A 15,149-nucleotide genomic window follows, 5' to 3' on the forward strand; every position below is an offset into this window, starting at 1 on the left:
AAGCCACTCTCCATCATATTTGAAAAGTCATGGCAGGCAGGTGAAGTCCCTGGAGACTGGAAAAAAGGAAACATTGCACCCATTTTTTAAAAAAAGGTATCAAGGAGGACCCTGGGAACTACCGACCTATCAGCCTCATGTCTGTGCCTGGAAGGTCATGGAACAGATCCTCCTAGAAGCTATGCTAAAGCACATGGAGGACAGAGAGGTGATTTGAGACAGCCAGCATGGCTTCACCAAGGGCAAGTCCTCCTGACCAACCTAGTGGCCTTCTATGATGAAGTGACCACATCAGTGTGTTGTCTCAAATATGGGTTCTTCCACCCAGTGTGCAGAGAGCTGAAAAATACACAGAGCCGAGCTTTTATTCCAAATCTGCACAGAGTTGGGTGCTAGGTGGTAGGCCCACAAAGCTAGCACGCCTCAGTTAACACACAGAAAATATTTATACATTTTGAGCAACAGTTATCAGTATTTTTTAAAAGTTGGCTCCATTACCCTTGTTCCCACTGGTTCTCACAAGCCTCCTCTCCACTAAAAGTCACAGCATCCTTCTTTTTCCCTAGGCATGCTCAGGGAGGAAAGGGCTTTTGTGAGGAGAGGGCTTTCCGCACCCAGGGGCAGGTTTCTATTATGCCAATTAGATGTTAATTAGATGTTAATTAGGATAGTTCACTCAAGGTTGAGTAGCTGTGTTTCTTTTGTGATTACCTTGTTCCTTCCCTCAGGGTTGCATCTTGTTAGCTGCTCACAGAGACTAAACAATACCCCCAGCTTAATTCCTTGTATGCCTTCAACAAGTGGACAAGGGAAGAGCTACTGATGTTGTCTATCTGGACTTCTGTAAGGCCTTTGACACGGTCCCCCACAACATCCTTCTCTCTACATTGGAGAGACATGGATTTGATGGGTGCACTGTTGGGTGGATGAGGAGTTGGCTGGATGGTCACATCCAGGGGGTAGTGGTCAACAGCTCCATGTCCAGATGGAGATCAGTGATGAGCGGTGTCCCTCAGGGGTCCATACTGGGACGAGTACTCTTCGGTATCTTCAATGACACAGACAGTGGGATCGAGTGCACCCTCAGCAGGTTTTCAGATGACACCAAGCTGAGTGGTGCAGTTGACACGCCTGAGGGACAGGATGCCATCTAGAGGGACCTAGACAAGCTCAAGGAATGGGCCTGTGTGAACCTCATGAGGTTCAACAAGGGCAAGTGCAGGGTCCTGGGTCAGGGCAACCCCTGGATATCAATACAGACTGGGGAGTGAAAGGATTGAGAGCAGCCCTGCTGAGGAGGACTTGGGGGTACCGGTGGATGAAAAGCTGGACACAAGCTAGCAACATGCGGTTGCAGCCCAGAAGGCCAACCATTTCCAGGGTTGCAACAAAAGAACTGTGACCAGCAGGTCAAGGGAGGTGGTCCTGCCCCTCTACTCCACTCTGCTGAGACCCCACCTGGAGTACTGCGTCCAGATCTGGAGTCCTCAGCACAGGAAAGACATGGTCCTATTGGAGCGGGTCCAGAGGCGGGCCACCAAAATGATCAGAGGGATGGAACACCTCTCCTATGAAGAAAGGCTGAGAGAGCTGGGGTTGTTCAGCCTGGAGAAGAGAAGGCTCCAGGGAGACCTTATTGCAGCCTTCCAGTACTTAAAGGGGGCTTGTAAGAAAGATGGGGACAGACTCTTTAGCAGGGCCTGCTGCAACAGGACAAGGCATAATGGCTTTAAACTAAAAAAAGGTAGACTTAGACTAGATAAGAGGAATAAATTTTTCACAATGAGGGTGGTGAAACATTGGCACAGGTTGCCCAGAGAGGTGGTAGATGCCCCATTCCTGGAAACACTCCAGGTCAGGTTGGATGGGGCTCTGAGCAACCTGATCAAGTTGAGGATGTCCCTGCTCATTGCAGAGGTGTTGGACTAGATGACCTTTAAAGGTCCCTTCCAACCCAAAGATTCTATGATTGATATAAATATTGATCAGCTCTAGGCAGATCTTTACAGCAGTGTAAGACAGTATTAAATACACTCTCACTGCCTAGATTACCCCATTAATTCTACTGAGAAAGGCATCAAGTTACACCGAGATGGAAGTAGGTCTAATATCCTTCTAAAATAGGCACATGTCCTGTTGGACCAGGAAGTGTATTAATAAAAAACAAATTTGGTTTCATTCTGACTCAACAACATTCACTGACATAATTTCCCACACTGTCCATTTTACTAGCTTTTTCTACTAATGGATCTGGTAGGATTCTCAGTTTTCAATATTATAAATAATTAACTCAAAATCATAGAAACATAGAATGGTTTGGGTTGGAAGGGACCTTCAAAGTCCAAGCCCCCTGCCATGGGGCTCTGGATAAGATGCTCATGACAGTCTGCACAATCTTACAAATCAAAGAAATATTCAGTTTCCAAGAACATACCTTACAGAAAAGCAAGCCTCTTGTTTAAGTTCCAATGTACTTGATACAAGAAGCACTGCTATGCCTTTTAGCTACCCTAGAATTCCCTCCCCCAGCATGACACAATGACTAGCTGGAATGGGGTGAACAAGTTGGTAATCCTCAATTTACAAAACAAGTAGACTGAAGGAAAAAAGGTCTCTTATGGAATCAAAGCCTGTATTCATTGCAGTCTGCTCAGTGACTCAAAGCCAAAAAATGTTCATTTCCCCCTCTCCACATACTCCCATTTCTAGAATGATGGGAAGGTTTAAATTTGAACAGACTGTAAAGCTCGAAGAGCACAGCTATTTATGAACTAGTCCAAAATCTTTGCATTTTGGCAATGTGCCTACAAACAAATCATTACTGAGCTTCTTTTAGTGATAAAAAGAATTCATATCACATATACAGTGCAGAATACTGCCAGAAAATGGAATTGATTTTACTATCTGCTTCCTGCCATTAAACTGCAAAATTAGCATTCAAGGAAAAAAACCTAAAGCTCAGCTTCTTAGTACTTTTCTTGCTAAGGAGGCAAAATGAGGTCCATTCTGGAACGTCCGTCCTCCCTCGACTCCCTCCCAAAACACCCCATTAGGAAGAACAGTAAACTGTGCTTCTTGGAAGCTGGAAATCTATAGTTGGAGTGCAACACCAATGCCAGTTTTCATCTGGAAATCTGAAGGAGTCCATTGACCTTCAAATCTTCAGACAATGACTGAAAGGAAAAAAATACCACTTTTCTTTCAGAAGGCATATTGTTGTAAAATTTCCACTGTGACAAGTTCCTTCGTATCTTAGGATTCCCATATTCTCTCTTCTTTGGCTGACTATCAGAAATTCAAGAATAACTCTATAACATAACATAAGCAAGCATATGCTTTAGGACCTGTTTTTAACTATTTCTAAGTTCTGCCCACAGAATCACATTTTAAAATGGGGAACACATTGAGTAAATAGTCTCACTTGCCTAAGACCATGCAAGAAATGAGAGCCCAGAACAAAACTCTGATACTCCCACTTTTAATGAGGTATGATATATCCTGAACCAAGTGCTTCCAGAATAATTTTTGCCTTTGTACTTTCTCAATCATTGGCCAAATGGATTTTCACTTGGCTAATGATTCATATCTTCTTTTACGTCATCTAATTTACCCAATTTCTTTTAAAAGCAGTCTCAAATTTTGACTAAGTAATTCTGTGAAGTCTTTAGATCATTTTAGAGTATCTTGAAAGAAAAACCTTAATTCACTTGCAACAAACAAACTTGCTGCCATCATCAGCTGTCATTCTTCTGCTGCACACATGCAGCAATACATAGAATCAGTCCTTCATACAAATCAGAAATCATGTCTTCGGTATACTTACACTCTAGAGAGTTCAGACACTTAATTCTTTGGAAGTGCCAAACAATCCTTCCAATTTTGATCCTACGCCATTTGCAAATTCAGAGTGTGTTAAAGCTATCAAACATAGCACAGATACTTAATGAGATGGAAATTATACAACAGAAGTATAAATGCATACTGAGCCGAATAATGGTACCAGAGAATAAATTAAACCTGAAGGACAAGTGACAATAGCTGGAAGAAAACAGTTTTACTGGTTTATCCATATTCACTTTATTTTGGGAAGCTTTCCAGATTCTTTTGTGATAACAGTGATAGACAAGAAAGTAAAAGAAAGAGGTAGAAATCAGACTTGATTACACTACTTTGTACAGAGTTCCAGGCAGCACATTTCCAGGGACAGATCATATTCTAAACAAGAATTTCAGAGTGTGCTTTGGTAGGGATAGAAAAGGTTTAATGCCAAAAACAAGACTTAGAGCACCAGAGCAAATAAGAGCAAGAAACCCAAGAGTCCAGTTGCACAGTGCCCATCATTAAATAAGTTTATTTTAATATCAAAATCTCAATCTTTTATAGCAATGGCATAGAAGTTTTTAAAAAGTTTACATCCAGTACAAGAATTTGCTGCCTGAATACAGTCCCAAAAAGTCAGACCACATAGCTAAAGACCCTGTTATAGACAAAACTGCAGTAAAACCTGCCCTAATAAATACAATATACTTCTCTGCTCCTTCTCACATAGATCAACAGTTTTTATGCTATCACTCTCAAATCTGCTAACAGACAACACTGTTTATTAATGCCTTTACTATGGAAAAGCCTGTCAGAAGTCAAGTCGCAACGGTAGGAAAAGAGTCCAGAAACCCTTTTCCCACTTTATCAAAAGGTGTGTTCTCTGGACTTCAAGTGGTGATCGTGTAGTTTCTTGAGGTCTGTAGTTTCCTGATGTCTGTTTAAAGATTTCTAGAAAGTTTGAGAGTTTGCACAGGACTACTACTTGCACAAGTGACAAGCAAGCTCTCGTTCATCATTTCATAGTGCAATTTTGCTAGAAAATGTCATCAATCTGTGTTCATTGGAGAGTGCAAACTGATGCATAAGTTCATCAGAATGAAGCCACCTAAGCAGCTTATTCTGTCAAAAGTGGTCCTCTTCTCCCTCAGCCCTCTACTTTCTGTGGACCATGTTCAAGGCCAAGTTTCTTTTCAACATATATCAGCTGGATGCCAAATGATCTCCAGTCCCCCTTTTTGTAGGGTTCATCAGTTAGAAAAGGAGCCTAAGAACCTAGCTAGGCATGGATTAAGGAAAGTTAAACTAATGATCACTTCAGTAGACTGCTGTATGCTCAAAACTTCCAGCCACTTTCAGGACTGCACTCTCAGGAATTTGACACTTTTCATTGGTTGCACGCATGGCATTTGATGCGGAACCAGAAATGCACACGTTAACCAGTAACACTAGGAACTCCAGTACAAGTCTCCTAAACCCCAGAAAGGGTAGAACTTTTCTTTGTTAGGGGTCTTTTGGATGGAGTCATCACTCAGTTACTCAAGGGCCTAACTGACCGTGCACATACCTATGTAGTATTAAGCTCTGGAGTTAATGAAGTCCCATGTCTCAAAGCTCAACTGTTTGTGATGTCAGTTCACCATCAAGATGGCACCATCACAGGAATTCCAAAGCGTGATGCAGTCTGAATCTGTTCTAAAATTCTTGTTGCTTCCTTCAGCTGCTGATAGATGCTCCCCCCTCTCTTCTTGATCTGTGTCCTGACAGAACTCTGCCTCGGTATGAACACAGGCAAGATACTTCAGAAAAAGCGAATGTCTTGACTAACACTGAGTCGTGGGATACTATACGACTCAGTACGTACAAACAATTCTCCTCTTAAAATGTAAGTTAGAAAGCATATGTTGCTGCATTTACAATACCACTGTTATCCCCCATATTAAACTGAAGTCACAAAGTCTAGACATGACTTGGAGTTTTTGCTCTTGTTTATCTTGATCTCATCAGATGAATGATTAATAGTGTTTAACACGACATTCAAGTCATTTAATGTTTCTTGGGGCAGCATGCCAGATTCAGTAACTCGAGAGCATTCAGCATAATGGCCAAGATACATTCAAGGCTATAATATAAAAATGCTATTCTTCTAATCGCAGTCCTGTAACATCCTTTTCAGCTAGCCAGATTGCTTTTTTCAGCAACTCCTCTGTGCCCATTCTGTCAACTGACCTTTTATCAATCGGTCTTTCGTAAAGGGAAAGCAGCGATAGGTGGTGCCGTGTCATGCCATTTCTCCTAAAAGCCTGTTGTACATTTTTCAGAATTTCATCATCTTATGTTATTTGGATTGTAAGTAATTAACTGGAAAAGAAGAGCACCTTAAAACTTTCCCTGACTTCCCCTAACTTCTGCACATACTGAGTTATTCTAAAATAACAGCTTTGTCATTTAGAGTTTACACTCTCTCTTAATCTGACAGGCTTGTAAACACAGACACGCCACAGTTTCCAAAAGGCTAACTACATTCACCCTCTAAGCAGCGTGTGCAAAGCTGTTTTTGCTGTCATGGGACCAAAAAAAGTCTTTCATTAGCGCTGTGCCAAAGACCCTTTCAGCCTATCGGTCAAAATGTTAAGTACTGGAAGGTTCCTGGAGTTTAGTATTTTTCTTTTGTAGGTCACCTTCTTATAAAAGCTACACTCCATTTAATATAGCACTTGGAAACAGTTTTATATAACTGGTCATGGGTGACTGATTTGCTGGCACTCATTAAAAACAAGCACTAACATTTAACACTCATTTAGCAAATAGTCCTAGGACAAAGTCACATTTTGGCTTCAGCAACTTTGGTAATACATCCTTATTAGAACTAGCTTCCTCGTTACATATCTTCAGATGAAAACGGTTTGTTGAACCTCTAAGCAGTAGCAACTACTGATTTTCTGTCAATGCACAGTAGTTGACAAGGACCAAAGACTTCAATGTCCACATGTGCTCATCAGTACACTTTGGGGAAAAAAATGATAGAAATTGTGTCTACTACAGAAGATTCTCATGTGCCATTTTCTGCTCCTCTGTCATTGTTAATTGTGACAGCACACAAAAAAACAGGCATGCTGGGCTTATAGAAAAAAAAGTGCTCTGTTAAAAAAAGTAAGAGACTGAAAGTGTACTGCTGAACTTAACATAAAAGCAGAGTCAATCAATCCAAAACAGTTGGAGGAAGATGCAAGTTAACCCACCAGTACAATACTATTTTCTCTGTGAAAGGCCGTCACATCCCCCATTACTGCCCAAATCAGGCAGATTCAATCTCCAGAAGAACAAAGGCAAAAACTGTGGAATCTAACCCTTGTCCAGGGAAACAGTTGTGCCAGTGAATTATAAACAAAACTATTCCCTCCCTCCCCTAGTTTCAACACACAGCACAGCAAGCAACGGTTACAAAACCAGCTGGCAGGCAGCAAGCTCAGCAGAGTACCAATGCTTCCCATTTCAAAGACTCTCCAGGCTAACAGGAGACAGTTGAACCCAGCTGCAACTCAACAAGCCATAACTTATTACAACTTTGTTAATTCACATGAGAGTTTTATGGGAGACAGGGCAGACACAGAGACATGGCCATTTCCCACATGTTACCAGCCTTCTGGGCACCAGTATTATCTACTCATGGTTGACTAGGTCACCAGTTTCTGTCTCTTCTGCAGACATTCAAGCTCTAAAAGCCTGTTAATAAGCCTGGCACATCAACTGTCAGTGAAGGATGCATCAGCATCCTAACAACTCAAGCCTGTGGAGCCTGAAAACCATCTCCATAGACTTATCACGTGTCTTCATACTGTTTACGTGAGAACACTGGGAGATATTCTGCTCTGTGTATCCAAGAATGCTTTGCTGTACAAAAAAGGCATATTTGTAGGGAACACTACTTCAGTGACTAGCAGTCTGAGTAAAATATGCATTACTTCCAGTGCTTAGAACAGCAAATGAAGGAGAAATTCAGATGTTAAAATCTTTTGCTCTAGTGTAAAATGCCAATTCACATGCTTTCAAGGAAATAACATTCCTTCCCAAGAGCTGCAAAAAATGGAGGAAAGGAAGAGGTGATAACGAAGTCCACAGAAAACAGATTTTGAACGTAATCTGCTTTAAAACAAAAGCAAACACATGTTGGTGGGACCTCAAACTCTGTTATGCCAGGCCTCTCCCATACATACATAATAAGACAACCTCTACCAACAAAACTTGTAATGCAGTGCAGGAAGAAGGCAAACACAGAAGTAGATGCAAAGTTTTTAATCATAACTCCAAATACCAATATGCTAGATTGAAAATAAAGCTAAATGGTTTCAAACTGAGCAAGAAACTTGCACGTAAATGTATAAAGGAAAAAATTTAAGGCAATCAGAATTTTTTAATATCAGCTCCAGAATGACTATTCTTAGGACTCAGATGTTTACCTTTGGCCTTCAAGATTTCACCTAAATCTTTTTCACTCAGATAGGATGCACCATAAAAACAAGTTGACAGTTACATGAACTTACATACACCCGTCTTGTCAATACCAAAACTATTTTTGTAGTATATTTTTGTAGATAATACGTACACACTTCTGTAACAGAAAACGCTTTAAGTTCTATAATTCAAGTTACCATTATCTAAACACGAGCCTCTTCAACACCAGAGGAAAATCATGCTTTTGAACTAATCAGTCATCTCTACTGAGGCAGCTGCACATAGCCAGAATGTACAGTAGAGCAAAAAAATGAATCCTAAACTGGCATTTGAGTGACAGCTGTGCTGAGGTTCATACAAGACAGAGGAAGATATGTAGCATAACAATTTTTCCAGATTATTTAGAATACTGCATGATGTCACATAATAAAGCCCATTTGGCAAGCTAATATTAGTACTTTTGACAGCAGAGAGTTTTGGGATGCTCTATCTGAAGCATCAATTATTCAACCTTTTAAGATGAAAAAAAATGTAAAGATATCACAGTATTAAAAACAAGAAAACACAGAAGACAGGAATAAAAGTTTCCGCTGGAAAAAAGTCAAAAAAACCAGGAGGCCATATAAGACAGATCAAGTGAAGCGGTTCAAGACAGAACAGCAAGGCCCAAATGGGAAAAACAATGTTTCTGTGGCAGTATTTTAAGAGACTGTGAAAGAGAGACAACATCAAATACAAAAACGCTAAATATTTGTAGTGAACCAAAGCAAAAGAAACACATACTTTTGTCATAAGGATGAAAGCAAACACCAAAAAAAGATTAACACATGCTAAGAATGCCTGAAAAAGCAGAAGAAAAAATGAGAGCACTTTAACCGTTTTATTTCCAAAATTCTAAAATTAAACACTTTGGTTCATCCAAATAATTTCTGTTTAGCTAAGTAAATGTACAGAAATAATTATAGGCTATAATCAGTTATGGGCTTTTACTTTGGGCTATTCCATCTGCAGGCAACAGGTAACTCATATTATTCAACCAGGAAAGTCAGAGACAAGAATGAAAACAGCCTTCAAAAAAGATGACCCCAAACACAGTCAGATAAACATATGTATGTTCAAAATATCTGCTAGTAGAACTCAACTTTTCTTTTTTCTAACCTTAGCAAACTCAGCTGTTGGCTAACACTTTGCACCTTATACACATGCTTTACAACCTTCCACGTAATGTAAAGAAAAAGACTGGATACTTCCTGTTATCATCACACTGAGAATGTCCTATGGAAGTTTTAGCAGTGTACAACTTAAGAGTGATTGGCTTGGCTTATTAGCCATGAATACCTGTTCTGACTTTTCATTACAAGGACACTTGAAACTAAATTCAGGAAGGGCTCAAACTAATCAAGTTAAGATAGCCTAATACAGGTGCTCACGTCAGCTGAACCATGATGGTGGTCCACGCACACAGAGAATCTGTGGCAAATGCAATTGCAGTAACAGCCCAACTCTTCTCCATTGAAGGCTACGTTAAGTAGCACCAGCATGTTTTTGCTGCTGGCTAAAACCACACAGTTGCTGTAACTGAGCTGATACAGTAAACTCATTAAGCCATGATAAATTTAACAGTGAGCCTAAACTGAATGCCTCTTTCACTTAACTGTGCTGATATCCATCTGTATATATGCTGGGAGAAGCAGTAATTACGGTTCTGAAACTCTCTAACTAGAAGGCACTTCGTCCAATGCTTGGAGACATTTACCTGCATACAACACCTAATTAAGTTGTTTCCGCAGGATGTTGTGGCTGCTAAAATTAAAAAAAGCTCATGCACCAAAAATTCAAAAACATTGCCACTGGCTCAGGAAATCTGTGAGCCACCAATTACTAAGGGCTGGGAGAGCATCCTAGGGAAGTAACACAACACGCTTCTCCGTCTTTGTACTTTCCTGAACAGAGTGTTACTGGCTACTGTCTGAGATAAGATGTTACACACCGTGGATGTTTGGTCTAATCCAGCATGGCCATTCTTCCAACAAGAAAGCCTGCAAACAGATTTTTCTGTCCTAATCTCTAAAATGATAGCAATTAGCCAAGGTTCAGATTACATTCAGCCAGAGTCAATATATCTTCTCCTTTCACTTAGAATTAATTGGAAGTTACAGAACAAAAATCTTTTGATAAGAGCAGCATCTCAGCAGAGAACAAACCAGTATGAATCCCATTTCTTTGAGGAGGGAATAAAAAAAAATATAAAGGTGGTAAACTTACACTTGTGCCCCATCTTGTCACCCAATTTCCCATATATTCAACTAAATATTTCCTGGTTTTCTTACAATTAATTAGCAGGCATAAAGAGGTTGTATTGTAGGCTTACAGCTCCCATTTCTGGAACTTATTTCAAGCGCTGAAGCACCTATGTTAAAACTCATTTTTCCTAGCAAACCTAACAGATAATCCTGTAACTTACATTTTCCTGGTAAGAAGACAGAGGTGGCTCCACTAAAAGAAGCCTCTGCTCAGAGCTGTCTTCTTCAAAGGCTGCCCGTGTTGCTGCAGTGTCAGACATGTGTCCTTTTCTGAGCCGTAGACCTGGCTCTGGAGAACCAGCATTATCGAGTTCCGTTAGTTCATTCATGAGATGCTGGGAGTCTTCTCAAATATTCTGCTTCCTCTTGGTTCGGTTTGGCTGATTATATGTTGGCTCTGAAAGACAAACAGTTTGTATAACTAAACTGAAGTTAAAAAGAAGAGCATAAGAGGTGGTTGGAAGAACACGCTTAAAAGCTACCAAACAGCTATGACAACTGCTTTTTTATACATGCCCAAACTCCCGCAGGATCAATTATATAGACTTCTATACTGCCGGACAATGAATTTTCATCTCGTGACCACTAATTCTTTTGTATCCTAACACAAGTTAAACACAACTTTGAAAGATGATAGTGAGTTCCATAAAATAGTAAATTCACAAAAGCACAGTGGTGTTTGTAAAAATAGAAATAATAATTTATAAGAAGTTGTGAACACTGGGCTGTTACTACTATTTACAAATAAACTACTTACCTCAGACTGTCTGTAACTATCAGGTTTTTGTGGGTATGAAACTCACTTTGAATCATCTGGACTAGGTTTCACCAAAATGAGGACGCTACGTACTGGTACAGTTCCTTGGGTAGCAGCAAGCAAGCAGAGCTCAATCAGCAACTAACTTTATACAGGCTGCAAGGAGGGCAGTAGTACACACAATGATTTTGTTTCCCTTGCTTAAGTTAACAAGTTCACAATAACTGCTAGCAATGGGTCAATACCTTTCCTTGTATAAGGAATTAGACCAGACAGATTTAAACACCATACATTCCATCACAGGAATCGGAAATAGGTAATTCCCTCAGAAAACCAGAACCCATGCTTTCTACTCAGAAAAGTAACTATATTTTACACTTACAACACTGCAAAAAGGATTTGTGCTAAATTTGACTCAAGATGCTGAAGATCAATTAAATTTGCAGAAAATTACCTAATGACAACCTGTTAATCTGAGCCCTCATCCATTATTGGTTATTTATTTACCCTATACATCACTGTGTGGTGGTCACTTCAATAGCCAGTCAAGAGATACCAGTTTGGCACTGGTTGCCTTGGGAGGCACAACAGCCAGAGCACTTTGAAATCAGAGTGCCAGAAGCCGTAAGAATGAATTAGCGCTCAGCTGAGGCTTCAGATTCACTTTGAGAACCTATTCGTTTTGTACTAATCACTTGGTGTCATTCTATTACTGTAGCATCTAAGTACTTAGATGTGACTAACACATAACATTAAGATAACCCATCTAACAAGTTTTAACTTGCCAGGGTGCATAATTAGATTGGAATTTTAGTGCCCAATAAAAGATGCTGAACTTTGTCATAATGTAAGAGGGCAAATTAAAAATATAAGATGGTGGATTAATAATGGCAGTCTTGTAATAAAACGTCACCTCCAAAAAGCCAATAAATAATGTGCTCCCTCCTTTCAGGGACTAATCTCATTTATATATGATCACTGCAAGATAATTTTCAGCTCTGACAAATGTGCTATAGTTAATTTTGCTGCAGCAGTCTGTAATATTATATCCCCTCAGCTGCCTAGCAATCCCCAGAGGAGAGAGCTGCTAATGAGCAGGTAACAGACTTTGCAGAACTAAATGATAGCTCAGTTGTCTGAGTTCAGTATGCCACACTGCTTTAATCACCCAAGGCGGCAAGTTTACAATATGACAGCAGAGCAGATGGTATGCTCACCTTCTTGCTAACTCCACTACAGGGTCAGTAACCTCCATCTGAGGAGTAACATCTAAAATGGCCACAGCTGTTTACTTGGTAAACACAAGAGCCACAGGACTATCACCCCATGAGAATTAAGCCAAGGTTTAACAACATTACACAGGAAGCCCAATGAAGAAGTCGAGCAAGTAGGTTTTAAGACCAAGAACAAATATTTAGAAAGCCACAGAACAACTGAAATCTTGACTGGTTTTGTCATATTTCAAGCAGCCAATTCACAATTCTATTTTTATGTGAGAAACATGATGACATCGTCACATTGCCATTTGGCAAAACTGATTGAGGGAAGAAAGAAAAGAATATGCAACAAGAACTACAGTTTAAAATGAAACATATTGGGTGTCTTCATTTAAAAGGCAACTTATAAGAGACTAATTTCAGTACAGTACACTGTACCAATTTGAAGCTGTAGCTAAAACCAAAAAAATGCAAGCCAGCAGAGCAGCTGTTTGTAAACAAGTTACAAACACACATGCACACCCTACCTGCTATTCCACACAACATTTCAAAGAGCTAGTTAGTTGAAACAGTCATAGTTAGTTTCATAGATTGTTCAATTTGCATTAGACATTCAACCAGCAAGTTTTACTAGTTTTTCTTTCTACCAGCTTTAAGCAATAGAATTGCCATTGTGTGCTGCGTTACCTGCTATATTGCCTAAGAACATGTCCTTACATCACCTCTGCGACATTGTGGGAGCAATGCTCAAAGAGACACAGTAACAACCAACACAACAGGCTTACCCACATTTGGCCAAGATGCTTGCGAAAGGTTGTTCTAATACAAGAAGATACAAGAATGCCAAGAGACTTCTTAAATCAGGCCTTGAAGATTTACTTCACTAGCACTCTCTGACAAGCAAGCACTAAGGTTGAAAATAAAAGATGCATTTCACCTCCAGCAAAAGAGATTTGCATTCAGCAGTTGCTGAACTTTAAAGATCTACATAAACACAGGTTGTTTTTCTTGAAGGTACAGTGGAATTGCTCAATGAACCAAGATGTTTCCACGTTGTCCTTCATGCAGGATCTTTTCAGTGCTAAACATGCTTGCCCTTACTGAGCTTGCAAAGATAAGCAAGCCAAAAGGTATAGTCCAAAATCATTGCTACTGGTTTTTAGTGCTTTTTAAAAATGTACTACAAAAGCCAAAAGCATGTGCCTGAATGTAACACAGAGCTGCCAACAGAAAAGTGCTAATAGCCAGAACTATTTGTTCACAAGTGAATGAAAGCAGTCTGAGATTATGAACAAGAAAGGCACAGATGGTCTTTAATTTCTATTATAAAGTTTCTATGACTCCACAGTTCAGTGAAGGGTTTGAATGACTAGGATGATCTTTTCCTAAGAAAATAGGAAGTCTAAGCATGGTCAGTAGCATCTAGCCCGAAGAAACTGTGAACAAAGAGACTTATTGCCCCATTCTGTCTCTAAGGCTAGGCAGTTCATGAAAACTAAAACTGGAACATGGAAATCTGTAGAACACTTGAGGTGTTGAAAGAGTTTGGTTTGTGTTTCACTGAGATTATAAATCTTATATTCAAGTCCTTTAACTTTTTTCAGCATGCAAACTAAAAACTTTCATTAACTTCCATTTAAAGAGGAAGTTGCCATGTACAACAATCTACTTAATGATTATATATATATAATAAGCATAATATCAGCATCTAGATCAATCAGTGAGTTCCTGCTGTGTTTAAAATCAGCTGAGAAAAGCATCTACAGAGTTTGGTTTGTTGGAGTTTTTTTAAATATCGAAGACTTCTAAAGGTTAAGTCAGCTTTTAGGAAGAACTTACCAGTTTAATATTATCATAGTTCTAAACACAGCTTATAAACAAAAAATGTAGCACTCCATTAGTCAACTTAATATGCTGCTGCCACCACACAACCTACAATAGCCTAAGTGGTCATCACTCCCAGCTGCTCATTCCACCCCATTTCAGAAGTCAACCCAACAGCAAGGAGATTCAGTGCCAGTTTCAGGCTGTAGACAGATACTTGTCATCTTTCTGAAAAGAGAATCAGAAGGTAAAACTATTTCAGCAGCTCACCGTAATTGTGCAATGTCAGAGGAGTCAACATCCACAATTACAGTGCACATTTAGGACACTGTTTCATTCCTCAAGATGACAAGGAAAGAGTATTTACACAAACTTAAGCATCACAGGATGATGCTACTATTCTTTGCAAGATCTTACTGGATATTCCCCAGGATAAGTGATATAGCCCTTCTAACCTCCCAGAATTCACCTGGTATGAGGACTGGTTTTCTACCTAAACTAAACAATGTCACATGGTCACAAAGCAAAGAAAGCATGCTAAGGGTACTGTTTGTAGTTAAATTTAAGAGATCTGCAATTCTCTTTTGAGGATAAAGCACAGTCCTGGGTGGTCAGACTACCCCCCACTACTCCTAAGCCAAGCAATCTCTCCAGCATCTAGCTCTTCCCAGTATGTTCCTCCTATAAGCAGCACAAGAATGATCCTTTCAAAGTTATTTCATTCTGTTTGTAGCTGCTACTTGGAAGAAGAATGAAAATGGCATCCGCCTCTAC

At 39.8% G+C, this 15,149-nt stretch overlaps 1 protein-coding gene across 1 annotated transcript in view; it reads right to left on the minus strand.

The window, feature by feature from the left end:
- Window positions 1–11,000, minus strand: part of ADIPOR2 (adiponectin receptor 2) — a 21,352-nt gene extending 10,352 nt beyond the window's left edge. The window contains exon 1 of the mRNA XM_010286771.1: window positions 10,739–11,000. Coding sequence (XP_010285073.1) covers window positions 10,739–10,906 — 168 coding nt within the window. The 5' untranslated portion in view covers window positions 10,907–11,000. The remainder of the gene's footprint in view (window positions 1–10,738) is intronic.
- Window positions 11,001–15,149: the final 4,149 nt, after the last annotated feature.

Source organism: Phaethon lepturus, unplaced genomic scaffold (assembly GCF_000687285.1).
Source record: "Phaethon lepturus isolate BGI_N335 unplaced genomic scaffold, ASM68728v1 scaffold10065, whole genome shotgun sequence".
NCBI lineage: Eukaryota > Metazoa > Chordata > Aves > Phaethontiformes > Phaethontidae > Phaethon > Phaethon lepturus.